Source organism: Jaculus jaculus, chromosome 3 (genome assembly GCF_020740685.1).
Source record: "Jaculus jaculus isolate mJacJac1 chromosome 3, mJacJac1.mat.Y.cur, whole genome shotgun sequence".
NCBI classification, from domain to species: domain Eukaryota; kingdom Metazoa; phylum Chordata; class Mammalia; order Rodentia; family Dipodidae; genus Jaculus; species Jaculus jaculus.
In genome coordinates, this window is record NC_059104.1 from 82988156 (window position 1) to 83015077 (window position 26922).

Genomic DNA, 26922 nt, shown 5'->3' on the forward strand with positions numbered 1-26922 from the left:
TGAGAATCATACCTCTAGGGTCTTTTGCTCTTAATTATATTTTGTTGCAGGTGATATTGTTCCCATTTTACAGATGAATGAGAGATTAACTGAATTTTTCTTGAAAGGTATTCTCTCAGCCATTCTACAAACTGAATAGCCAAATAGATTTTGCCCCCTCCTTATTAACTAATGTCTGTCAGCCAGGATCAGATAATATAGGTTTTCCTACAACTCACATACCCATGAGCATCTCAAAGATGGAGTAGGAAAATGATCCACAGTTGCCTGATGATTATAAGATCATATCTCTGGTTTCCTTTGGTCCACCATTGGTTACTGAGGGCGTGAACAAGCATGGTAATTTGCCAGGGTGCTCTGGAGAGTGGTTCTCCTTTGTTGGGATTCAGCTGGGATCTCAAAGGTTTTCTTCCCCTTTGCCAAGTATCCCATTCCTTCTGCCTCTCACTCCCCACCCCCCATAGGCCAGCTCTGTGAGCAGACAGAGTTCCTGAATAAGACTAAACCCTTCAAAGTTACTGAAAGGTTATACCCTTGAAGCCATCCACAGTGTACATAGCACGTGCTGAAGTTTACACAGGCTGCTCAGACCTGAATAGAGAGACTAATTGTGGGGAAGCTGCTTTTCAGCACACAGGATGAGCTGCTCCCTGTGGGCTTTACTATCAAAAGGCTTTTAAAAGCGCAGTGTAGCCATTGTTGAATATTTCACAATGAATTAAATACCATTTCTCTTCTTGCAGCTGTTCCATGTGAGTGAGCGTAGAGTGCATTCCCCCTCCCCTCTCAGAAGACGTCTGCTGTATAGATGCAAACACTGGGATAATGAGATTATTTGTGTGCGAATTCTTTAGGAAAAGCATGTCTTTATTTTAAACTGTGTGTTTGGGGGGTGGGAGGCGTGTTGCTGTAGAGCTTGGAGCAGAGTGCCTGGCAAAGAATGGAATTGACGTGTCTGAGAGCAGAACTGGGAGAAGCTAGGGAAGAGCTGGGGTCAGGATCTGCCTTCTGCATGCTCAGCCCCAGTCCTCAGGGCTGCCTGCACATCTCAGCCATACTGAGTGGGCGATAGAAGAGGGAAATTCCATGTTGTTTTAGTAAACAATCACTATTCCATCTGCCCTTTGAGTATTCCTTCCTGATCTCACAGGTTTTTAATGAGGTAGATAGAACATTTGTTTTGCTTTCTATTTTTATCACAAAGAGTTTTAAATTGTAAAATACACAAAGAAAAAAATACCTTTTTTAAACACTGAGGGGTGTCTACAGTTGAGTGTCATCAACCTTAATCAGCTGTAACATTAGTGCTGTACCATGTGCTGTGGCTTGAGCACGTCACCCAAGATCAGTATGTTTGCATCATGGTCCCCCTTGTGTGATATTGAGTAGAGATAGAACTTTTGGGGTGGGGGCATCTACTGGAAAATGACCATATCTGTAACAATGTGTTTTAGTTCTCATGAAAATTCCCTGGATATCAAGAGCACCTCTCCTAAGCCCATGGCCTCTCTCCCTTTCCCATGTGTTCCCCAAAGTGTTAGGTCGTCTGCCATGAGGTCTTTATCAGAGTGAGGCAGAGTGTTAGTGCCTGCTCTTCCCCTCAAAAACTCATGCTAAATAAACCTCTTTCCTTTACAACCTAGCTAAGTTCACACATTTTGTTACAATACAAAATGGATTAATATACTATGAATTCATAGATCCTTCATTGCTGAATATTTGTATTTTCAAAATTTCACTGCCTTTTTCAGAAATTGAGTTCAGGTAAGTAAGTAGAGTTAGAACTAAGTATAACATCAATTAAGAGAGCATATAATTATAGATTTAACTCTTCTTTTTAATTTTTTGGTTTTTATAATATCATCAGTGGCTGACCAGATATTTAGTAAGAAAGTGATAGGATGATAGGCTTAATTGGGAAAAGAATTGAAATTATCTATGAGAAAATTGAACTTTGAAATTGGTTATTAAGGGAATTTATTCATTACCTGTCCTTTCAAATATTTTTAGGATATTTTAGAAGGAGTTTATGTAACTTAAATACATACATACATATATATATATATATATATATATATATATATATATTTTTTTTTTTTTTTTAAATTTATTTGACAGAGAAGGAGGGGGAGAGAGAGAATGGGCGCTCCACGGCCTCCAGCCACTGCAAATGAATTCCAGACATGTGTGCCCCCAGTGCATCTGGCTAACATGGGTCCTGGGGAATCGAACCTGAGTCCTTTGGCTTTGCAGGCAGATGCCTTAACTGCTAAGCTATTCCTCCAGCCCAACATAACTTTTTATGATTATTCATCTGCCTCTATCACATGAAACTAAAGTTTCAGAATGGTTATGAGAAACTTGAAGAGAATGTTTAGAAAAGTTAAGCAAGAAACGCAGATCAAGTATGAAAGAAAGCCATTGATTTCAGAGTAACTGTTTGATTCTGTCACAGAGACTGGGCACATGCATTTAAGAACTCACAAGTAATATTTGATGGCTAGGAAGGGAAGGTTTGAAATGCAATTTTGCATCTCTCGAACTGCTGTTGACCACTTTTTTTTTTTTGTTTGTTTCTTCCAGATGGAAAATGTAGCATCCATAGCAGAATAGGCGTGTGGGGCTAATCGTTTTCTCCTCCATCTCTCTCATGCAGGAAATTCTGAAGGAAAGACTGGCAAGAGTTGGTCTGGTTGCTTTCAAACACAACTGTTGTCCTCTTCTGACGGGCTTGCTGCTTTTCCATGCCCATGTGTACCATCTTTAGTTTTCTTCTTAAAGTGGTCACTGTGAAAACAATAACCTCTTTGAAGACGATTTACAAATTAAAGAATAATGAAAGGGGAGGAGGAAATCTTCTCACATGAGGTTTAACACATGGAGGAGGTTTCCTGGGTACATTTCTCTGATCTCACAAAAGTGCTCTAAGTTATACTGATCTTGTTGCTTTTTCCTAGCCTCTGTGCCCTAATCTTTAACCTGCTACCTGGCTCTATGAAAGACACTGTCAACTACCCATGACCAGGACAGAAAACTGTAGTTACTGACTCAATCTTCCATATGTTACTTGGTGCATTGGTTAAGACTCTTTCTGTTTGTACATTGTAGAAAACTGGCTTAAGTTTAGGAGGGAATTTATTGACTTCCAGATGGGAAGTGTAGGAGAAGAGCCATCCTGGGAGAATCCCTTCTCCAACTTAACTTACTGCCTATTACTTAAGTCCAGTTTTGCATAAGGTGCTGGGGCTACAAGCGGGGTGGCACTCTTGCCGTCAATAATGACCACAAGACTTGATGAGGAACTCAGGCAGGCATGGCCATGTTGGGCATTGTCCCATGAGCACCAGGGGCAGGGAATGATGAGAGGAATATTTCTGCTGCACCCCAAGATAGTTCCTTTTAGAGAGATGTCTGAGGGTGAACAGGGAGCCTAAGGAGCAGTTATCTCTCCAGATGGTTGAAAAGAACAGACTGAGTTGCAAAGGGGTTGTTTTATTAGTGTTTAAAATAGTGGTCACCTTGGCTCTGTTTTATATAACCCAGATCATTGTTAATCTTTCTTTCCTACCTTGTGTTGATTTTTACTCCCTGCCCCAGCCTGGCCCCTCCGTGGCCCCCTTGCCTGCCTTCAAGGGTGCTTTTGGGCTTCCCCTGTGTCTCCCAACCTGAATGAGATAGTCCACTCCTGGACCTGCTGCTCCTCACTTCATTAGCGTTCCAGATGTTTATAAAGTCAGAAGATAATATTTTTAGGTTCCATTTGGAGTTCCCTAGGCAGCCTTTCTCTAAGGCACTTAGGAAGTTTAGAGAAGAAGGTCACAGAAATGTTAGACTTTTTCCACTGAACTTCAGTTAAATCAATATCTTAAAATGATGTTTGCAGACCCCACTGGGCAGATTTTTCTGGATTATGAGAAATTCTTTATCCTTTGATTTGTCTTAATTTTACCTCTGGAAAAGCAAGTTTAAAAAATACAATTTTATTAAGATAAGCTTTATGGAGATATCATTCATATACTAGATAGTTCATCCATGTAAAAGGTACAATTTAAAACTATTTTTAGTGTTATCACAGTATTATGCAACTACCACCACAATTTAATTTTAGAACATTTTTGTCCTTCCCATAAGAAATTCCTTGTCCATTAGCAGTCAGATTTCATCAGCTCTTGTTTCTACCATCCCATACCCAGTAGCCACTGATTTGATCTCTGTACATTTTCTTACTCTGTGCTTCTCACATAAATGAAGGTTTTTGGTATGTAGCCTTTTGTGACTGGCTTCTTTCCCTTAATATAATGCCTTCAATGTTTATTCATGTTGCAGCATGTATTAGCATTTCACTCTTTTTGTCATCAAAAATGTCACATTTTATTTACTTATGAGTCATTTAATGGACATTTGGGTAGGTTCCACTCTGTGGCTACCATAAATAATGTGACTATGAGGGTTCACATACACATTTTTGCATGAACATGTTTTCATTTCTCTTGGCTATAGACCTGGAAGTAGAATTTCTAGATCATCTATGTTTAAATGTTTATGGAAAAACCAAACTACTTTCCACAGTGGCTTTGCCATTTTTCATTCCTATCAGGCATATATGAGGATTCCACTTTCTCCATATCCTCTCCAGTGCTGGCATTATCTGTCTTTATGATTCTAGACCTCACAGTGAATTCGAGTAGTATTTCACTGAGGTTTTGTTTGCATTTTTAAAGATTGGTGACATTGAACATATTTTCATGAACTTATTAGTTACTTATATACCCTATTTTGGAGATGTCACTATTCAAATCTTTGCCCTACTTTTATATGCATCATTTTCAGCATTGAGTTATAAGACTTCTGTGTATAGCCTGGATCCAAATCTCTTACTAGGTATATAATTTGTAAATGTTTGCTCCCATGTTGTCATTATCTTTTCTCTTTATTGATAGTATAATTTGTGGCTCAAAAGTGATTTAAATTCTGATATAGCTCAATTTGTCTCTTTTTGTATTGTCTTAAGAAATTATTGAGGCCGGGCGTGGTGGCGCACGCCTTTAATCCTAGCACTCGGGAGGCAGAGGTAGTAGGATTGCTGTGAGTTCGAGGCCAGCCTGAGACTCCATAGTGAATTCCAGGTCAGCCTGGGCTAGAGTGAGACCCTACCTCGAAAAACAACAACAACAACAACAACAACAAAAAGAAATTATTGCCCGAGACAAGGTTATGAAAACTTATTTCTGCTTTTTAGTTATTTTTAGGTAGGGTCTCACTCTAGCTCAGGCTGACCTGGAATTCACTCTGTAATCCCAGGCTGGCCTCAAACTCTTAATATTATGTTACTTTAGATCCTTCAGCCAAGTCCATGGTCACTGGGTTAATTTTTGTGCATTGTGTCAGATAAGGGTAAGACATCTTTTTGTTTGTTTCCCATTATCAAGAGATGAAGATGTCCCCACTGTCTGGTTACTCATATGGACAGATTTTTAAATATAAAGGCCACCTATACCTATGTCCTATATTCTTGACCTGTGACATAAATGTCTCTTTCTATTGAGCGACTCTTCAACATTGTTCTTTCCAATAAATGAGTATTTTGAGTTTGAAGTTGACTTGGCACGTGCATGCACCATATGTATGCATGTGTTAGACCTGGGGAAAATAAAACAAAACAACTTTGACATTTATTATTTACATTGAGCCATGTACTGCTGAACATATAGTACCCTATTCAAATCTTGCCCAACATCCTAAGAATCATCATTAATTTCATTTTACAGATGAATAAACTGAGATACATATAGTTGAGGTAATTTGTTGTATGTTTCACTGACTTTAAGTGACAGGCTTCCAATTGGATCTCATGTCAGACTGATTATAACTTAGTATCAAACACTATGCTGGCTCTGACAGCCCAATAACAACAAATGACAGGAAATAATACTTATGGGGGGGGGAAGCAACATAAAGTAGCCATGATGTATATAATTTGTGATGAATGCACAAATTATGCATGTCATGTTATCTATGTCCACATCTCTAAATCAGAATTAGCCCCCTCCCCTTACCTTTTGTATTGCTATTAAACCAAAACAAACAGTACATAATTTTGAAATTCCTTCAGTGTTTTCAAACTTAATGAAGTCAGCAGACACTTTTAAGGGCAATTTAATTGTTCTTTTATAAATCAGTTATATAAATTTCATTTAAGGCACACTAATGTGTCTATGAAATGAAGATTGATGTTTCTTTTTCACCTTTCTTACTTGGTCTGAAAAATTTCAAGGAAGCGGGTATGGTGGTGCACGCCTTTAATCCTAGCACTTGAAAGGCAGAGGTAGGAGGATCGCTGTGAGTTCAAGGCCACCCTGAGACTGCATAGTGAATTCCAGGTCAGCCTGGGCTAGAGTGAAACCCTACCTCAAAAAAAAAAAAAAAAAAAAAAAATCAAAGAAAATCACTAATAGTTGTTTGGTAAACATCCTGGACCGACAAAGTTTATAATAGACAAGATGCTTAGTATAATCAATACATTAAATTTGGGCCTTGTGAAGAAAAAAACACTGGATACAAGGAAAGTAGAAACATCTCTTATACTGGAGGCATTGAGTATCTAGTAAGCTTGAAATTTCTCCTAAAGTCCCTTCCCTGTGGCTGTTATTCTGTTTTCTTTCTTGCAGATGGTGAAGAATTTGGGACATGTGACTTTAGAAGAATGAAACATTTCCCAGAATGTGTTGTTTGTACATTTGCAACACCATCTCTCAGTTATTCCGAAATCTCTATTGGAACATGTTACTACAAAATCCCAATATACATGTAAAGTGGAAAAAAAGTAGTAATGCAGATTTTGTGGCCAGCTGCTCTTATCTTCAAGGCTCTGCAATGTTTTTCTGTCACAGCTGCAGGGACACATAGAACAGACACTGAAGCCCTAAAAGTAGAAGTTGATTTCATGTCAGTTTCCCTTGCCCCTTAATTCCCAGGGGAAGGGAGCTGAGTCTTCATTCTCTTTTTCCTAATCCCAGCTGGGCGTTCATTCTTCCTCTGGTTGATTCTTGAGCTCAGGCAGATGCATCCCTTGGAATCCTACTGTACCTACCTCCCAAGCATGGGACTTAGACTAAATATAAGTGGAAATGGGCAAGAATTAGTGGATTATTTCATCATCTACAACCTTAAGGCTTCCTTCCTCCCCTACACTGTCTTGGTAGGAAACTAATGACTCAGATGCTTTATAGCATGTAAGTGATAAAAGTCTACTAGGAAACTCAACATACATTAACAAAAGACTTGACAGGAAAAAAAAAAACATATTTATAGGTCTTGGAGCTATAGGTAAGACAGATAACAAATTTGAAGAAGATGAGCTAGTTTGCCTGTACAGGATTTTGCATAGCTGCCTTGGGTCAGAGTTATACAGAACACTGAAGAGATAGATAGATGCTGCTTGTGGAGAAGCTAGGGTGCTTTACCGTCTCTCTGGCATTTCTTAGGGATGTTGTGCAGTGATGTGGATGGACCTGTTTTGGCTCTTCCATGCTAGACCAGGTGAAGCATTATCTATACATCAGACAGAGGAAAGAAAAGGTTTTTAATCAGTCAATCCTCAGGTTTGGTACATTAAAGTATTTAAAACCATCTGAACTTTGAAGATGGTGTGAAATGGCTGTTTCCCAGTTATCTATCCCATTTGTAGAATTACATGGTCAGATTAACCTGACACATTGCTTTAATAACCTGCTAACTAGAATGTATTGGCATGAACTTTTAGTATATAGTTCCATCTAGTCAATTCTAAGCTCCTTCTCCTAGCAAGGCCTCTTGAATGTCTTGATTTGTCTGTTATGCCTTATAACATTGCTCAAAACTTCAATTGGATTTAGGAAATATTTTAGTCCACTTATAATGTATACTGTTCTTTAATAACTTCTATTATAACACCTTTCACTAGTATGCTTAATTCTTATACCAATAACTGGTAATTCACATTTGTGATGCACCTTTTTTCTGTCTTTACACTTTGATTAAAGTACATTGATAAAGCACATAATATTTTTGTATTATTAATATAGTGGCATGCACACACATATTTATTTCCTATTCTGCTTTTCCAACCATGTTTTCTGTTTCTCTTTATTGTAGCGGGTTTGTTTCCTTCTGCAGTATGTGCTACTTGATCTGTCCATGATAATTAGCAGGTGTGACTTTCATAAGCTCAATACTGAATGGCTGCTTTGTATTCATTCCAAGCCTATTTTGGGGACACAAATTTATATGAAAAGGCAGATCTCTCTGTCGTCATTTATTGTACTATTTTCAACATGTCTTAGAAGCCTTGAATTAGTCTTCCTTAAGGTGCCCTCTCCCTCTGAGAATGGAGTCATAATGTGATAAAGGAGAATAATAGACAGCTTATTGCCAATCAAGGTTCACAGCTTACAATCCATTATGATCATTACAAAGTGGGCATTCAACTTGAGCATGCAGGAAGGTTGCCAGAATAAAGAGCCTGCCAAATAGATGATGGTGTTTTCTCCCTTTGACTCAGGTTGGAGACCACTAACTCTTTTATTGATAGATTATTAGTGTGGGGGAGGGAATGTGTGTGTCATGGTGTACATGTGGAGGTCAGAGGATAACCTTGGGGTGTTTATCATCTCCTTCAATCTTATTGTGAGTCAGGATCTCTCTTGTTTGCAGTTGGGAAGGCCAGGCAAACTGGTCCATGAGCTTTGGGGTTCTCCTAACTCTGCTTTCCATTGCTATAGTCATGTTGAAATCATAGACAAGTGTGTTACTGTACATACCACTGTGCATCCAGATTTACATGGTTACTGGACACCCAAAGTCTGCTCAGAAGACTTGTAGAGCAAGTGCCTTTAGTCACTGAACAATCTTCTCAGCCCTTAATATGATCATATATTATCTGAGTAATCATGGGTTCTTCCCCTGGTGCTGCAGGCCTTTATTTGTATGTAGAACATGTTCATAAATACCAGAGAAACACATCCTTTTAGAAGTTCAGACCATCATTATGCAAGAAATGAAGTTGTACAAGGATTATCAGGCATTCGACTTGAAGCTTCTGCTATAAGGCTCTGTGTGTTAGGGTTGAATATCATTCACTATACTAGGGAGTTTCTAAATGCTTGAGGATTTGATAGTTCAAAATCTGTTCTGCCAGTGGCTTTAGATTTTCTTTTATTCACTGCTAATTTTGAGTCCCATAACTATTTCTTTGGAGACTTTTGTATATAGAATTGCTTTATATAATGTTACCTACTCAACTGTGTGAGACATCCAAGAAAGCTGATGTTTTATTGAGAGGGAGTACAGTTAGGGTGACTGGACCTCTGAAAGTACAAAACGGCAGGAAAATCTGCACTCGCTAGAAATCAAAGATGATCTGACCTCTTATCTCTTGCCTAGTTCCCTAGATAGACCTGTTTTTCCACAAACAACAAGGACCCTTTCTGAGAAGGAGTCTTTCATAGGGTTTAAATATTGTGGTTGGTCAAGTTCTACCCTTGGACTTGGTGTTAGGGCTAGCCTCTTCCTGACATAGCCCCTAGTCCTAACCAACCAGCTGTCCCTCTGGTTCACCTGAGCCAGAAGACAGTCCATCACTATAAGATTATAAATACCTTTGCAAGGGGAGGGCAGTCTGTCTGACCACTTGGGAAGTTCCAGCTGAGGGTAAGTTTTTCCTGGGCTGAGCCTGGGCTGGGTCCCCTAGCCCTTACTCTTCACATGGGTTCTTTATCCCCTCCAGCTCCCCACATGGCAGGAGCTCCTTAAACTTTCTTTTCTCTCTCTTTCCACAGTTTCTTCAGACACTCCACATGGGATCTCTAGCTACACAGGTGCCTTTTCTTGGTTCTGTTCTTCCCTCAATAAATATAATAATTGAATAATTATCCTTTGCAGAATTTTTAAATTCAATTCTTTAATTAAAATTAGAAATGAACATAGGGTTTGGGGTTCAAGTACTTTTCTGGACCCCAAGTACTTATTACATTATTATTGTTTGGTTTTTGTTGTTGTTGTTTATTTTTGAGACAGGGTCTCACTCTGTAACCTAAGCTGGCCTTGTCTTCTTGGTAATCTTCCTTGCCTCAGGTTCCTGAGTGCTGAGATAGTAGTAGTGAGCTACCGACGCCTGGTGTGTATCTCCTCAGAAAACACTGGAAGGAAAGGTTTGTATGGATCTAAGGATATAAAAGGCAAGAGAGAAACCTCAAGACCTTGAGATAGTTTGAAAAGTTAAGTTTCAGAACTATGCAGCAGTATTGGAAAACAACTGCTTTGGTCTCCTTCCATTTTTCATAATTTAGAAGGCTGTACATGAAAAAGTGCATGCGTACGTGCTTGCATGTGTGTATGTGTGTGTGTATGTGTGTGCATCATTGCAATTTCAGTATAGAGAAATTTGCTATACAAAAGTACTTCTTTCCTAAAAGTAGAGATTATGTGTAGTGAAGCTTGAGGTAAGCCTGAGTTTACCAGCTCAGACCACATTGAGTCTAAAATGGTATTTACTCAGCCATTTATTCCTTATTTCATTTATTTCTTTAGTTGTATTTTTGTTGTTGTTGTTGTTTTTTAAATATTTTATTTATTTATTTGAGACCAAGAGACACAGAGAGAAAGACAGATAGAGGGAGAGAGAGAGAATGGGCGCGCCAGGGCTTCCAGCCTCTGCAAACGAACTCCAGACGCGTGTGCCCCCTTATGCATCTGGCTAACGTGGGACCTGGGGAACCGAGCCTCGAACCGGGGTCCTTAGGCTTCACAGGCAAGCGCTTAACCGCTAAGCCATCTCTCCAGCCCTTTGTTGTTGTTTTGGAAGTAGGGTCTGACTGTAGCACCAATCAGGTGTTTGCTATGTTTAAGTCACTATCTTTTAGTTAGAAATTCAAAGTGGTTTCTGTCCTCACGGGAACTAATATTATTTTCAGCAGTGCAGTGACTGCTTCATCACAAGCCTCTTTGTACACATGTACAGCCTGCTTGTCCTGAGAGCACAGTGGAGGATGTGCTTGATTTCAGCACAGAAGACTCTGGAAATCTTGTCTGGGAGAGGATGTTTGTTTTTCAATCTTGTTAGTATAGTGGGCAGGTAGACCAGGACTTTCTAGGAAAAGAGCCACTGAATGTTCACAACTGAGCACACTAGATTCTAAAAGTTCCAGGATTGTTGGAGAGCAGGAGCCTTCTGTGGAAAGAGGGAGAAATGAGGTTGAATGAGAGCAGGGTGGACTGGACAAATCTTTGGTGTTCCGCTTGGATTTTACCTGCTCAACAGTAAAGAGATTTTGAAGGAATTTAACCTGAGGCATAGCCTGTTATTACTACATCACACTTACCAATATCTGGTGGGAGTTTTTTTTTTTTTTTTTGGCATCCCTATTTTCCTCTGTAATGTTTTCCTGGTGTTTCTCTTTCAAACAAACCTGAGCCTTCCCAAGACAGATGATCATGGCCTGCAGGCACCTTGGCTCCATCCCTCCCTTGGTCCCTGTGACTTCACAGAAAGTTATTCACTCATGCTCTACTCTAAAGGCATTTCTGAACTGAGATATGGGTACATGCCACCCAGAAGACAACATTATGATAGAAATGTATGTCTTCTCAAATAAGTTATATTCAAAAAATGTTTGGTTTCTTCCATGAAGTTGGAGGTGATTAGAGTGTGAGTTGTGGGTGAGACCCTTCTATGAAGGAATTATTGATAAGGACCTTTCAAGGACTGTGGCTAATTGGTGATGGGGGAGGGGTTCTAAAGAACAGAAGATTGGCTAGTCTTTCTCTAGGCTCTTTGCAGAGGTTTCTGACTGAGGGAAGCTAATCAGGAGACCTGCATGGGGAGAGAGGCGTGTTATTTAATTAGCTTTACAATGGGCTGACTTGAAGGCACGTGGTGGATTTAATAGAGGGAGATGGATGTCCTTTTTTGCAGGGCTAATTGTTGGGAAAGAGCAGGGTCTTTGTTGAGGCCCAGCATGAGGGCTCTGATCTCTTGCAGCCTAGGGCAGCCCCTGCTTATAATTTTAGATGGAGCTATTCAAGGCTGCTGTGCCAGTGAGGAAGAACAAGAAGTGTATTGTGCTGGCAGGATCACTGCCCAACTTCCCCAAAGCCACTGGAGAGAAAAAGGATAAAAAGGAGAGCCAGAGAACCCAGCCATGTGCAGTTTAGAGTATTTTCTAGACATTTATTTGCTATGGCTGTTGGAGAAGGCAACACATTTACCAATTTGGAACTGAGATGGGGTGACTTAACTAAACACCCCAGAAAACCAATGAACTCTGCTTTCCCAACAATGCACTGTCAGTCTCACCAAAATGGAGTGGGAAATTAGCAAGTGGAGGACTTGAGATCTGTACTGCCAGACCTGTTGATGAGGCTATAGGCAATGTAGTGTCAGGAAGCAAATTATGTAGCTGATACCCCCTAAATAGCAAAATGTGTGTTGCTAGAGAGCTGCCCTTGGAGCAATGATGGTTCTCAATGGCAGCCCTAAAGACATACCATAGGATTTCCTACCACACAGGTAGTCCCAATAAATAAGACTTCATGTCAATTCTAAATGGCAAATCCAAGCTTGGTGGATATGACACATGGGTCCACACCTCTGCCAGTAACAAGTATATATGTGTGGCACAGTTAGAGATAGGCTGAGGTTCACATTTATAGACAAACTTTAGAAAGAATCCTTTAGGCTGGTAGAAAGGGACAGGCAAGGGACATGTAACAAGGGAAGAATGACCTGCTCCAAGTATGCAGGATGATAGGTTGCCTAATTGGAGCTGATTTGAGCAATGCCTCAAATGATGTTTTATGGGTCATGTGCTTGATTTTGCTTAATTTCTGGTGAAGCCAATTGCTTAAGAAGATTTCATTTTATTCAAGTTGTACAAAATTCTTGAACGACTGTCAAATCAGCAAGACAGAGAGAAGAGAACCCTTTACTGGAGGGAGTCCTGCTGTTGTGTTTGTAGGGCCACTGTGATGAGAACCTCCTCAGCTTCATTTCACATCTCTGTCATGGGCACTTTCTCATTTCATCTAAGCAGGGATGGTATCATGGATTTATGAGATTTCCTTGTTCAACATATTCTTAATCCCTAGGTCATAATTTTATTAGTGCATCCAGAGGCTCATCTCAGTCAGCTTTGCTGAAAAGAAAATTGTTCATGATTTGCATTCATGAAAAATCTGTGTTAATAAATCTGAAGTTATAGTATGTGTTATATGTCACTGGGGGCGGGGGGCAGGTGTTTGAAACAAGGTCTCATATGGCCCAGACTAGCATCAAATGTGTCATGTGGTCAAGGATGAATTTAATCTTTGCATGCTTCTACCTCCACTTCCCTAATGCTGTCATTATAGGCATGGGCATGGAACCATGCACCTAGCTCAACTGTGATTTTGTTTTTCAAGGTAGGGTTCACTCTAGCCCAGGCTGACCTAGACTTCACTATGTAGTCTTAGGCTGGCCTTGAACTCACAGCAATCCTCCTACCTCTGCCACCTGAATGCTGGACTTACGGTGTGCACCACCACGGCCAGCAGGGTGAGAGAAAGAATAGGCACACTAGAGCCTCAAGCCATTGCAAATGAACTCCAGGTGCATGGGTTGCTACTTTGTGCATCTGGCTTTACATGGGTACTGGCAAATCAAATTCAGATTGTTATGCTTTGCAGGCATGCACTTAACCACTGAGCCATCTCTCCAGCCCTCAATTATGACTTTTGAAGTTGGTAAGAGTAAGTATGAGTTATTGAGATCTCTGTCAGGCACAGTGTAGTGTACTGAGCACATGTTTATTTCATATTCTGTGGGCACTTTTACCAGCTCTATTGTATAGTTGAAGAAACTGAGGCTCTCTGAGGCCAAAGGATTGGCTGCTGGTGAGTGACAAAGCTCCCATCCTCACTGTGGAATATATACTGCTCAGACCCATGTCAGTATATTACTTACTATCCACGGTACCACATTGCCTCCTAGGTGTTTAGCGTCTAAGGGTATGCTCTGCAGAAAGAAAAGCCTGAGCATTTCATTTGACAACAAGCTGCAGGCTGTTGGACTATTTGGAAGAAGCAACAGCTATTGGAAATGCCTTCTTACTTCTACAGCACTGTTCAATTCAATGTTAAAATTATTTGCCATAGGAAAAAGCATTAACTCCAAAAAAAAAAAAATATGGGCATATGAATGGGAACTGGCTCTTCTCTGGATCTGGCATAGCTGCTGCCAGCCATCTGGTCTCTCTCATTGCCATGGAATTCCCTGAAAGAAAAGTCCACAGTCAGTTTTGATTTTTTTAAAATTCTCAACATTATTCAGAATTTTTAATTCCTGGAAAGGGATCTCTCCTGGGAACTAGCCACATGAGAGCTGTCCACCATTTGTTCTTTCCTCCCACAGTCAGCAGCCAGTTCCCCACCCAGCCACACCCCTCTCCACAATAGGTCCCTAGTGTGCTTCCCACCCAAGGTACAGTTGTAAGAAAATCTTTCATGATGGTCTCCAAATCTGGGGAGAACACATGTTTCAGATCAAATGAATGAAATGCATTTCCATTAAGAAGGAACTAATATAGGCTTTCTTCATCTATCATTCTCTACCTTTCCTATCATGAGCTATTATTTTGAGCCCGAGCTCTTGAACAAGTGTGTTGCATGTCACACATGTTGATTTGCTACTATCTTCTTCACCATTTCTAAGGAAAATAGTTTTAGGATCGGGGACCATCCCAGAAAGATGAGATGTAAGTGGGATCTATTCTTCTGTGCCATCCAAGCACCATCTGCCTCACTGTGACTCCCTCATGGGGCTGAGCCACCTTGTGGAGGGACTTTAGGCCTTCATAATACAGCACCCAGTGTGAGCCACAGTCCCAGTTCCTTCTTGACACTGTTCTTCATCTGTCAGCTTGACAGGGCTGGCATATTTGGTATGATTCAAAAATTTCTAAAAACGAATAAAGACATTGGACATTATAAAGTTGTTTTCACAGAGATATGCTCCTGTATATTTCATGAAACTCAGTGTATGCACACTTTCCAGGGGTGTGCATGCACACACTCCCCCCACACACTAAAAACAGTTTTCAAGCAGAATGAGAATTTAATAAGTGCCATGCATTTCACTTCTCCATTGATCAGATTTGGTATTGATAAAGGCAGGGTTCCTATGAACCCATGATGGCACCATCATGGGACTCAGGGAAGGGTGATTAAGCAAATAAATGTTTGTGGTTGATTGCAATGATGAACTCAGAGAATGCAGTATTTACTGGTTAGTATGATGTGCTCAGTGTGGCCCATTTGATTTTTTTCCCCCTTTGGGACTGTCAATATAGATACAGTTCTGGCAAAAGGGATGAAATAATTCTAGACATGGGCCATTGTTTCCATGATTTCTATGGGCTAAGAGGGCCTTTTAGCTTTTCTGCTGTAATGTCTCAGTTATCCGTTAGCAGATACGTGCAGACACACAAAGTACTACTCTGCCACAGCACAAGAGATTCACCATTTCTGTACATGCCCCTGTATACCTGCCAGTTGCCTTCCCTATCCTTCCTCTTCTCATCCCCACTCCGCACTTCCCCAGCATTACCCCATCTGTCCCTCTACTATCCCCTTCTTCACTGTTAAGGATACCTGCATAGAAAATGGATCCATTTCAAAATATAATTCTTCTGAAGATTTGACAGATTATAGTAAATTTGAGATGGTGGAAGGAATTTTTAACAGATACATGATTCTCCACAGTGCATGTAACATTTGACTTTCTCTCATAAAGATGACAAGATGAATTTATTGTATTGTATGTGTTCCCCTTATCTCACATACAGACACAGACACACACACACACACACACACACACACACACACACACACACATATATATATACAATCATTTGTATAGCTGATCTTTAGGGTGATCAAAGAAATGAAAAATTCAATCAGAAGTTCAGAAAGTCTTGCCAGTAGCTTCTGAGGATAGTCTGAAAGCATGAACATGCTGTGTGAAATGTTCAGACTGATGAGAAAATGTCCAGATTGTTTTGTGGTGAGCCAAAAGCCATTTTTTTTCAAGCATCTGTATGTGTAAATATTTGTATGAAAAAAATAAAATGGATATTATGATATTAGTAACATTTTAAGTGGATGGATGGATATAAGGATAAACAGAATAATATTATAAACCTTTATAAAAATCTTCTTGATTAGTTATTTAATTTTAAACTGAAAAAAATTTAAACCTTTACTTTAGACAAAACTCATCAGTTTTGTGTTTTTTCTATAGGAAACTATACTTGAGATGTTATAAATGTATTTGTTAATTAAGTAATCCATCAAATTTATTGAGCTCCTACTGCCTTTGGTCATCTGCCATAGAATATAACAATGATTGAGGCTCAGTTGCTGCCCTTTGGAGTGAAGGAGACAGACATGGATTGTTTACCACACAGGAGGGGCAGACTTAGGACTTCTGGCCACAAAAGGGTGTCTTGTAGTGATGAGACTAACATTTCTTAGAAGGAAATTCTTTCTTATGGCAAATGCCCAAGAGGGGAAAAAAAGACCTCAAGAAATACCTTTTATGCTCTATATCAATTTCCAGTTGGACTTGCCTTGCATCTTCTGTGACTTCCTGAGACCCTGTTACATCCATTCTATCCTGAATTTCTGTAGCTCTTTTAGCATGAAGCTCTTCTACAGAACACTTTTTCCTAGCTCCATGACTGTTGGCCACACAGGTCAGTTAAATTGGCCTTATGAAGGTCCTGAACACATTATCAGGTCTTAGTTTCTTCTTGAATTCTTATGGACATAAGACCCAAAAAAATGAGCTGTGGACTCTGTTACACTACCCAGCCACCTTGCTGACTCATCATACCCTTCCATGTGTATCCTTCCATTGTTCCCAGAAGAGGTTTCTCCTCCTTTTCTGCAAGGGCTTTTCTTTTTCTAGTGTTATCTGGTTCATCTGCTTCACTCCCAGAGTAGAATAGAGAAAATCTCCACTCCATCTCTGCCTCCCCATCTCCTGGGTAGTATTGTTAGTCTTTTGGGGCAATTGATTTGGCATTTAAAAATGAAAGTGTGTGGGAGAGAGGGAGGAAGGCTCCACAGTACAATTATCTAACTGTGAAATGCAAGCCACAATTGCAGGGAACATCTGTTTTGAAGTTGTGTGTTGTCTTTGTAACCCAAGAGAAAATCAAGGCAAGATCAGAAGAAGGCTGGAGCCTTCCACCAGGATGAAACCACCTGCAGCCCTGGAGTGGTGTGGGAATCCTGTTGTCATGGGCTGAAAGGGGTTTCTGCCATGTTATTCAGTAACATTACCTCTCTATCTCCTGTGAATCCAATTTAGGGCAACTTAAATTGAGATCCAAATTACATGATCTCTGTAGGTTCATAGGGCAGCCTGCAATCTATAATCTCCAGGCTCTGGTGGAGCTACAGTATTGAAAGAGATGACACCCAGGTGGCTTCAAGGAAGCAAATTGACTCTGGGTGTAAGTAGCCCTCCAAACCCTGCAGTCTATTTGGCAGCTCCTCTCCTTCTGTCTGAGCCAAGTCTGATTTTCTGTGAGAATACGTGATGTCTAAACTGATGGATTTTCAAATGTCGCTTGGTCTGTGGATTAGGCCAATCCACCCCACATTGTTGGGACTGCAGATGCAGTTGAATGGCTCATAATTACAGCCTAAGAAACTGCAGACAGCAGTAATGCCAAGACAGACCCCTTTCCTCCTTATAGCCCATGCCAAGCTGTCTCCCACAGGGAATGAGTGTGGTTATTTTGCAATGTACTTGCCCCCAAACAGCACAATTTGTAAACAGAATCTTGTTGGATTTCTGGAAATTGAGTCTCATCATTACCTGTTCCACTGCTTCTGGGAACCTGCTTTGCCTGGCAAGGGTCAGATCAAGCCAAATGAACTTGATGTCTCTTGCCAAAGTGGTATCTGTTAATGCTATGGAGTGTCACTGGGAGGACAGCAGTTAGAGGATACAGTTGTATCCCTGCCATTACCTTCTCAGTTGTATGGCACTGGGTTAGCTCATCTTTGTCCTCTGATGAATAGAAGGGCTGTAATTGGTGATCAGGCTTCCATCTGATATGGTCATGTGATGATAAAGGTCTAAGGTTATGGGTCAGAAGAGGTACCACTAATGTGATCTTTTGTATGTGTGCGTAGACGTATGTGTGGTGTGGCGTGATATGTGCATGTGGTGGTGGTGGCATGTGTGGTGTATGAACATGCATGATGGAGCTGCTTATGTGCTCATTTGCAGAATCCAGAGGAGAACATCAGGTGTCCCCCTCAATCACTTGCCTGCCTGTTTATCCTCCTTACTGATTAAGGTGGCCAAGCCCAGCTATTCCTTTGGGTTCTGGAGATTTGAACTTAGGCAGTCTCAAACTCCCTCAAGCCCTCACGGTTATTGATGAAGCACACTTAAATGCTGAGCCATCTATCCAGCCTGAGTCACTCTTTTTTATTTTCCTTAATTTAAATTCTCAAAACAATAAAAACCTGCCCTTCTCTCTCCCAGTCAGGTAAGACCAAAGTTTCTCAAGTGAGGCTGAAGCTGTTCAGCTCCCCACTCAAGAAATGATGACGGGTTTGAAATTATTGAGTTCAATACGATACGACACTAGTCTGAACTCTTTCTGGAGACACGTCAGGTAAATGGAGGGTCCAAACTCTTGAGCAAAGAGGTGTTCAGGGAGAAAGATCTAAAGCCATCTTTCACTAATTCTACCTTAGGTTAGATCATACAAACAATAAGATCCTCTTACAGAAATTGAACATTTTCCTGCCCTACACTGTATACCTTTATAATTCTTTAATTCTTGTAATTCTTTATATGCATCATCTCATTTATTATAAAAATGCTCTTATAAGATGGGTACCATTGTTTTTCCTGCTTCAAACATGAATAAATTGAGTTCTATAACAGACTTGCTTGTGGTGATTTAGCTGACAAGTTGATAAAGCAAGAATTGCACCCTGCATCTTACTCCACAGCCCATGCTGTTCCTTGCTGTTTATTACACAATTTTCCAAAACAAAGAGGACTCAATTCCCCCCGCCCCCATCACCATCCCATCCTCTACCCTTTCTCCCCATAGCTGCTGATAGGCCATTGTTTATTGTACCTTCTGAACAGTAGTTAAGGAGTCTGTATACATGGTAGGAAGATCAGGAGTGATTTTATTCCCTGAAGCAGAGATGAGGTTGTGACATTAAAAAGGTTAAGTGGCTTGATGAGGTCATAGAACCAGCCTGCAGTCAGCAGTGCCACTTTCTAAGTCCCTGACAAAGGTTCCTGAACTGACCCTGAGGCCTTTTAGAATTGGAGTTTAATTAATAGAGTTATTTTAATTTCCTTTCTATCTTCAGTTTTCCACTTTCTTCTGCTTGGTAACAGTAGATCCCTTACCCCAACCAGCATTTTCTTCCCTGTGAGCTTTGCACTGAACATACCACATAGAAACCACTTTTGCTTCACTTAAGTTTTTAAAGCCTGGGTATGACAGCGACTGTTGCCTTTGCTCACTCACACTAAAAGGAGAGAGACCACAAAAGCAGTTCAGACAGGTTGGTAATTGAGAGCCTTTTTTTAAAAAAAAAAAATCTTACATTTATGCCAGTAAATCAACATCTGTGAGTCATACACTCACCCTGAATCAGTCGTTAGTGGTCTGAATGTTTTTGTACCCATGTTCAGTAAGAAGTATTTTAGCCTAAAACTTATGCATCCTTTGTTTTGTTGAAGTTCAAGATCCAGGAATATAAAACATTCTAGCACGCTACTGGAGAGGAGATTGTCTTCCAAGATTATTTGAAAATAACTATTTTAGCATACTTATTTTATTGAGTTTGGGGTAGAATTAATGAAAGAGTGATTAAGGGGAAAATTAAAAAAAAAATTGTTTCATGTTCCTTGTGCTGTGGAAATCACTGTATGAAGGTGACTATTTTCTTGATGTCCATGCCTTTCTGAACTTGATGCTCCTAGTCTCAGGAGCCCAGCAGTTGGTTGGATGTAATTAAGTCCAAGCATGCTTGAAAATACAAGTTTGCTTTTCCCTCAGTAAAAAGAAAAGCAAAGAAGCATTGCTCCCATTCTCACCCCTCCCAGGATCTTAGAAATCATCCATTTTGAAGTAGCAGACACAGGTGGATAAAGGAAGGTTTCTCTGCTCTTGCTTTGCAGAGAGGAGAAGCTAACACACGTGAACCTGAGAGGACATAAATGCTGGGAACATTGGTCTGCTTTACCACAAGGACAAAGGGCACATCCCAAGGCAAAGTTGCTGAGTTCTTTTATCTCCTTTTCACAGCTGTAGCATGTCAAACTCAGCCTAGGAATTAGGAAGGATCTAGGAAAAGTAGAAGCCCATGGTGACCAAGAAGTTGATTGGTTATTAAGGCAACGAGCTGGCTACTTTTTGAAGGATATAAGATAGAAATGTTTTTCAAAGTCCTTAAGACGATTTAGAGAAATACATGTGTTCTGAAGACACTAAGTTTTTTTTTTTTCTTCTTCAAGGTAGGGTCTTATGCTGGTCCAGGCTGACCTGGAATGAACTATGTAGTCTCAGGGTGGCCTCGAACTCTCAGCAATCCTCCTACCTCTACCACCTGAGTGCTGGGATTAAAGGCGTGCTCCACCATGCCTGGATGACACTAAAATTTTTATAAAATTTTTATTCATAAAATTAATAAGCCTGATTGAATTATTATGTCCCAAATATATAAAAATATCTTGACCTTACTAGTGTTTCTTGTCCTAAGAGAAGTTTCAGCCAAATCCAACAATAGATGCAGAACTTCTGATAACATAAAAATTCATTAGTAGTATATAGAAGGAATGTTCCTGGAGGCCTGTGTGAACCTTGGCTATGTCACCAATACTACTGCTTCTCTAAATCCCACCCCCTGATTTTCTCATTGGAACATGCTGAACTTCTCTGCTTCAAGACTGGGTTAGGAACAGGATGCTTGACTAATTGATTTGTCATTGTTGAAGAATGACAAAGGAACATGTCCCCTCATTGTTGTGGAGTAGAAAGTGATTACTGTTGGATCATGTTGGGTTTTTGTAACATCTCTCATCAGTGGATGTTAGTGACAGTGTTAAGGACAGCTAACACTAGAGAGTGGAGGAGCAAGCATGGGGAGCAAGCTGGTCAGAGGAAGCTGCATTTGCAACTGTGAGCTACAGTTACAATGAGAAGTACTCCCACTTGTGTTAAAATGACAAAGTTGCCCAAAGCAGCTGTTGATTTGTCCAGTTCTACTGATGTCATGGTAAGGTAGAACTTGTTTAAAACTATTTTCTTTGCTGCTTATTTGGGTGTGTGAATGTACAATTGTTTCCCCAAGCTTTCTCAGGATCTAAAGGGTCTGTTCTTGTCATCTAGAAGCAGCATTGTTTTCTCATACCTTGTAGAAACACAGCTGGACTGCACCAATCTGTTCTTCAAAAAGAAAAATAGAATTATCACATATCCATATTTTTTTCTCTGGGTGCTGAAGAAAGTAGTAGCCTGTAGATTGGCCCAGGAGCCATGATTTACTTTCTAGTCCTGTTCTTCCCTTGATGTGCTATCTATATGTGAGAAATCTATATACTGCTAAAGCTCCAAGGAAGCAAAACTGGGTTTAAGATGAAGGTAAGCAGGTGTTAAAATTCACCAAAGGCAAAGGTTACAGTTAGAGGGAAGTGGCAGGAGGTCAACATATGCTTAAAAATCAGGAAACAGAACTAAAAATACCTCTCTCTGAGGTTTCTCAGGAAGATTTATGTCTAGCATTTTAATCAAACATAGATGTCAATGCCTTGCTTCAGCTATGTATGTCGTCATAGGTTTCTTAATCAAGATCAACATCTCCATTTATAACAAGCAATGTGTATGTGGCAAGATGTGATTTAGGTTCATACTGTGTTATCTGGGGTGTTGGGGTCTCCAATTTAAGGGATGGGGTTATGGTTCAACGGGATGGCAATGAGGAATTGCAGAGACTAATACAAGAATCTGAAAGACAAAGCTTCAGCCAATAGTGATACAATCAGTGAAACAAACAACAGAAAAAGAAAGAAAGAAAGAAAGAAAGAAAGAAAGAAAGAAAGAAAGAAAGAAAGAAAGAAAGAAAGAAAGGAAGGAAGGAAGGAAGGAAGAAGGAAAGAAAAAGAAAGACAAAATAAAAGAAACCCAGTTATAGATTCCCCATTCTGGACATTGTGGCTAAGGCACGAGCATTCGGGCCTTCGTGCTACTGTCTCCAGTAGGTTGCTTAAAATTGGATCTGATCAAGTGCATCAAAAAGCAAGCTTTCTGGGGCTGGAGAGATAGATGGCTTAGCGGTTAAGCGCTTGCCTGTGAAGCCTAAGGACCCCGGTTCGAGGCTCGGCTCCCCAGGTCCCACGTTAGCCAGATGCACAAGGGCGCATGCATCTGGAGTTCGTTTGCAGAGGCTGGAAGCCCTGGCGCGCCCATTCCCTCTCTCTCCCTCTATCTGTCTTTCTCTCTGTGTCTGTCGCTCTCAAATTAAAATTTAAAAAAAATAATAAAAAAAAAAGCAAGCTTTCTGTTCAGTAACACTGCCCCTGCCACTTCGCCATTCCAACACTGGATGCATGCTGCCCTGGACACAGCCCAGATTTCTGATTCAGGCGCAGGCTGGATTGCAGTATCAGAAAGCCCTCTGAGGCCCGGGCTGCGGGATGCCCAGCGCCTGGCCTGCCCCCACGCTCGCCAGTAAGTGGACATGCCTCACGTCCTGTGTGTCAGACTTTGTGAATGAATGATGCACACGCCCTTGCAAAACTATGTTGCTGTCTGAAGGGGAGCCCGCAGCGGGTGACCAAGCCCTCAAGAATGCGTGCAGAATCCTACGGACTTTCCCGAAACGGTGCCAGCAGCCCCTGCACGCCGCCTGCTCACACGCTCGGGGACCTTCGGGGCCCGGGCCGTGGGCTCCCCGCACGCGCGCGCCCGCTCTCCCAGGAACCCACCGCTCCGGGCCGCGCCGCTGGCCTGCGCTGGGCGCGCCCGCGCTTCCTTTCACTTTGGGCGGCTGGCGGTGATTGGCCGCAGACTCTTGGCCCCGCCCCCCGCGGCCCCTGATGGACAGGCCCGAGTCGCGCGCGCGGACCCAGGGGCGGAGCCTGGGCGCAACGAGGCACGCCCTAGAGAGGAGGGGAGAGCGCGGCGGGCGGGCGAGAGCCGGGCGAGCGGCACAGCTCCAGCGCCGGCCGAGCGGAGGAGCGGGCCGCGCCACCGAGAAGCAGCGAGCGGGCGGGCGAGCGAGCGAGCGGGCGAGGCTGGGATCGGAGCGCGCTCACTTCTCTGCAAAGTGCCAAGGTCCCGCGAACCCGTGTCGGGTGCGCACCGCGAGGGCGCGGAGCGAAGTCAGCAGGAATTTGAGATTTCAGGGTGGAAAGTCGGATTTTCCCGTCCCCTTCTCCCTGATAAGAATCCCCATTAAAAGGAAAAGCAACAACTAACAGCAAACTTGTTACCGTCCCCCTTGTCCTTGGCTCCTGGCACCATGAAGGCGGCCGTCGATCTTAAGCCCACTCTCACCATCATCAAGACGGAAAAAGTGGATCTGGAGCTTTATCCCTCCCCGGGTGAGTGATGACTGCCGAGGCCCGGCTCAGCCCGGGTACCCTCCACTTCCCCTCTGTGCTTTCTGCAGGAGCCCGGGATGCTGCTAGTAGCCAGAGTGGGAGAGGCCCAGTGGACTGTTGGTGGCCTAGACGCTTGGTTTGGGAGGGGAGGGTGTATTTATTTTCACAGCTGTTTTGTGTGTGTGTGTGTGTGTGTGTGTGTGTGTGTGTGTGTGTGTAGTGGGAAAACACAGAATTTACAGCGTCCCCACTATGGTTTTATTTTATTTAATTTTTAATTTTCCCTAAATGAGTGAGAACCCTCTGTTTTACTTAACTTTAACGAAAGGGTGTCCCTGGGAGGACACCATCCTTGACTCTGTCATCCGCCTGAATTGGAGCTAGTTGGAAGTCCCTGCTCAGGGACAACTGAAAGGTTGTCTGTCTAAAGGGCTGGACTTTAAGCACATTTTCAAATAATATCTTGCCTTCCCAAGCTTCTCGGTCACATGTCCCTCTGAAGTGTAATTCCTCTTCTAACTTAAAGACAAGGCAGTAGGAGGAAAACTGAATTGCCCCCCTAACTTTGGGATAGTCTCACTAGGTCTTGTTCATGTAGGTTCCTAACTTTACCTATGTTTTTATACTTTAACCAAGTTTTGTCCTCTGGTACCAAAGGTCCTAGAAAAAAGAAAAGCATAGCATCACATCCCTACACCAGATGGACTTTGTGTTTTTGGTTCATGGTTGTAAAGAGAAAGATAGTAAAGAAATTTCATTTTGTCTTAGACACAAATTATGGTGCTCAGCAGACTAAACCTTACAGGATTCCTGGATCTAACAGTTTGAGAAGGACTGCATTTTCTTTTAGGATGAGTGGCATTGGAGGTGAAAATATATAGAAAGATACAGGGGAGAAGGTAATGGATTGTGTAAAATAATGAGTTGTAGTGACACATGATTCTCAATGAGTTTAGTTGCTGTCCATGTCCTTTTTATTTTTTTTAATCTTGCCACAATAAGTTGCCTATTTTGTTTCTTAAACTTTCAGCACAAGCCAAGATGATGTTTTGTCATTCTGACTTTCTTCCGAAAGTCATTGTTCATTTTGGACCTGTCCCTTCTGGACAGCCTCCTGACATTCAGCCCCAGGACTGTTCTACACAAAGAAGGCAGTGCTCATTTCTTCTGTCACAGCAGGATGATGCTCAGAGCAACCCTGAAGTCTCCTGGAACCATTTCAGGCACTTAGAGCTACAGTTCAGAAGTGATGGATGCTACAAAGGGTGTGTTTGGGTGTTCAAGGAAGCAAGAATAGGTTCTGTGTGTCACAATTCATCCAAACCATATATAGAAAAAGAGAAAGGATAGTTCATAGCAAAGATATAAACTCAACTACTAGGCCCTTTACTTAAGAATATCTTGTTTATATGCATGATGTGTGTTTATGGGGAAGAGACAGAATTGCTTGTCTGGGAAGTATCATGTCTATCATGTCAGCTTACATACCTACAGTGGATCTTCTGTGCAGGCAGTGAGCGAGAGTTCCTGGCAGCACATGGTTTCGATCATAGCAAACAGCTGAAGCATGTTGTTTGGTAATTTAATATTGAATAATTTAGATTTAAAACATTTGGTATGTTACTCCAGTTATTGATAAAGATAAAAGATGGGCAAGTCAGTTTATGGAGCTTTCTTGTCTCTAAGATAGGGATAGGAAGGTTAATGCTGCAGTCACTGGATATTATACTCAGCAACTTTGCTGTGGTTTTCTTGCTCATAAGAGGCTTCTAAGGATTACAAGTTGGAGGCCAACTTTGGCTATAGTGAATTCAAGGCCAGCTTGGGCTCTATAGCAAAACTCTGTTTCTTAAAAAAAAAAAAAAAAAAAGTCTTCCAAGGCACTTAACAGGTTTTGGTAAGCGGTCTTCAACAAAATTTCAACTAATCTAAGAAATCGGGCAGTCTTCAGGTATTTACTATAAGGAGATTTATTTTTTACTGCTTTCTTAGAGAAAAGTCAAGAGTGAAACTTGAGGATATACATTGAGTATAATAATTAATTTTTAGTTTTTTTTCTGGACTTTAGCTGTTTATATATTTATTATATTCCTAACTCAGAGAGGGAACTAGAGATGCAGAAAAGGTAAGTCACTTGTGTAAAAATATTTGGAGCCAGTGACTGGAGCCAGATGAATGCTCCTCAGCGCACATGTCATGAGTAGTGTTGCAAGTTACCTTTGAAAAGCTGTACAAAACCAAAACAAAACAAGAAAAAACAAAAAACAAAAACAAAAAAACAAACTTCAATGGAGACTTAAACTTGCAGGTGCAAAGATGGAAGAAACCTTGGTCAGGGCTGCCTGCTTTCTTTGGAGAAAGAACTGCACATAGGTTGAGTAGAGATTTGCCTGACCCACTGGACCATATAGAACATGTGTTTTGAAGTTTAACTGCTCACAGGACAATTTTGTATCCACAGATGTGACTTTAAATACTTTTCAGAATGGGTTAGTTGAGTTGTGTTGTTTCTTATGTGTGGAGATAACCAATGTGAGGGGTTGTTATCTGACTTTAGTAATAAACCAGAATTTCCATACTGCCCCTTCTCACATTTATGAGAGTCATAGAGAGACTGTGAGGTGTGGGGGTGGGGTCCAACCTGGAGTCAGAAGACCTGGAATATTTGCCTGACTTTCTATTTTTAGGACTTGACCAAGAACCTTTATTCACTTCTATTCTATATTAAAACCTATAGGATTTTGATAGTGTTAAGTACCAAATTAACATAAAGTTTGAAATAACATTGACATTGACTTTCTCTTATAAGTGTAAAGCAGGGTATGCTGTCTCATTGCACACCATTCTTGGGTCTTAAATAGGTTAAAACCAAACACAGCCTTGACTTGTTTGTGGCTCTTTCTTGATGTGGAGTCTGCTAAGTAGGGACTGAGGCCACTGAGGCTGAGTGCCAGAATAAACACATTCCCAGGCTGCTTAATTTTTCCTCTCCCCCATTCCTCTCTACCTTCTTGGTGAGGTGAGGCCAGTGTCCAAAGAAGAGCAGGAGTTGCCCATTTATAATACTAAGAGCATCAGGCTCAACTTCAATTTCACCCTGGCAAAGGACGTCCACCCCGAGAACCCTTATTGTCCTTAGAGATTTCACAGTTTGAACAGTCTTTGTATCTTTGTAATGTAGACAAGAAGGAAGGGAGTGCTGCAGGCTGTTAGGATCACTTGCTCACTGTATTTCCAGATCCCCACTTAGCACGCTC

General features: G+C 41.3%; 1 protein-coding gene across 3 annotated transcripts in view; it reads left to right on the forward strand.

Annotated features, from left to right (window-relative positions):
• Ets1 (ETS proto-oncogene 1, transcription factor) overlaps positions 1 to 26922 on the forward strand; it is a 131592-nt gene that overhangs the window by 46447 nt on the left and 58223 nt on the right. The window contains exon 1 of one of the 3 annotated variants that reach the window (XM_004665475.2): positions 23326 to 23665. The exons of the other annotated variants lie outside the window; for them this stretch is intronic. Coding sequence (XP_004665532.1) covers positions 23584 to 23665 — 82 coding nt within the window. The 5' untranslated portion in view covers positions 23326 to 23583. Of the gene's footprint in view, positions 1 to 23325; positions 23666 to 26922 lie in introns of those variants that run through there. 3 annotated transcript variants of the gene reach the window in all.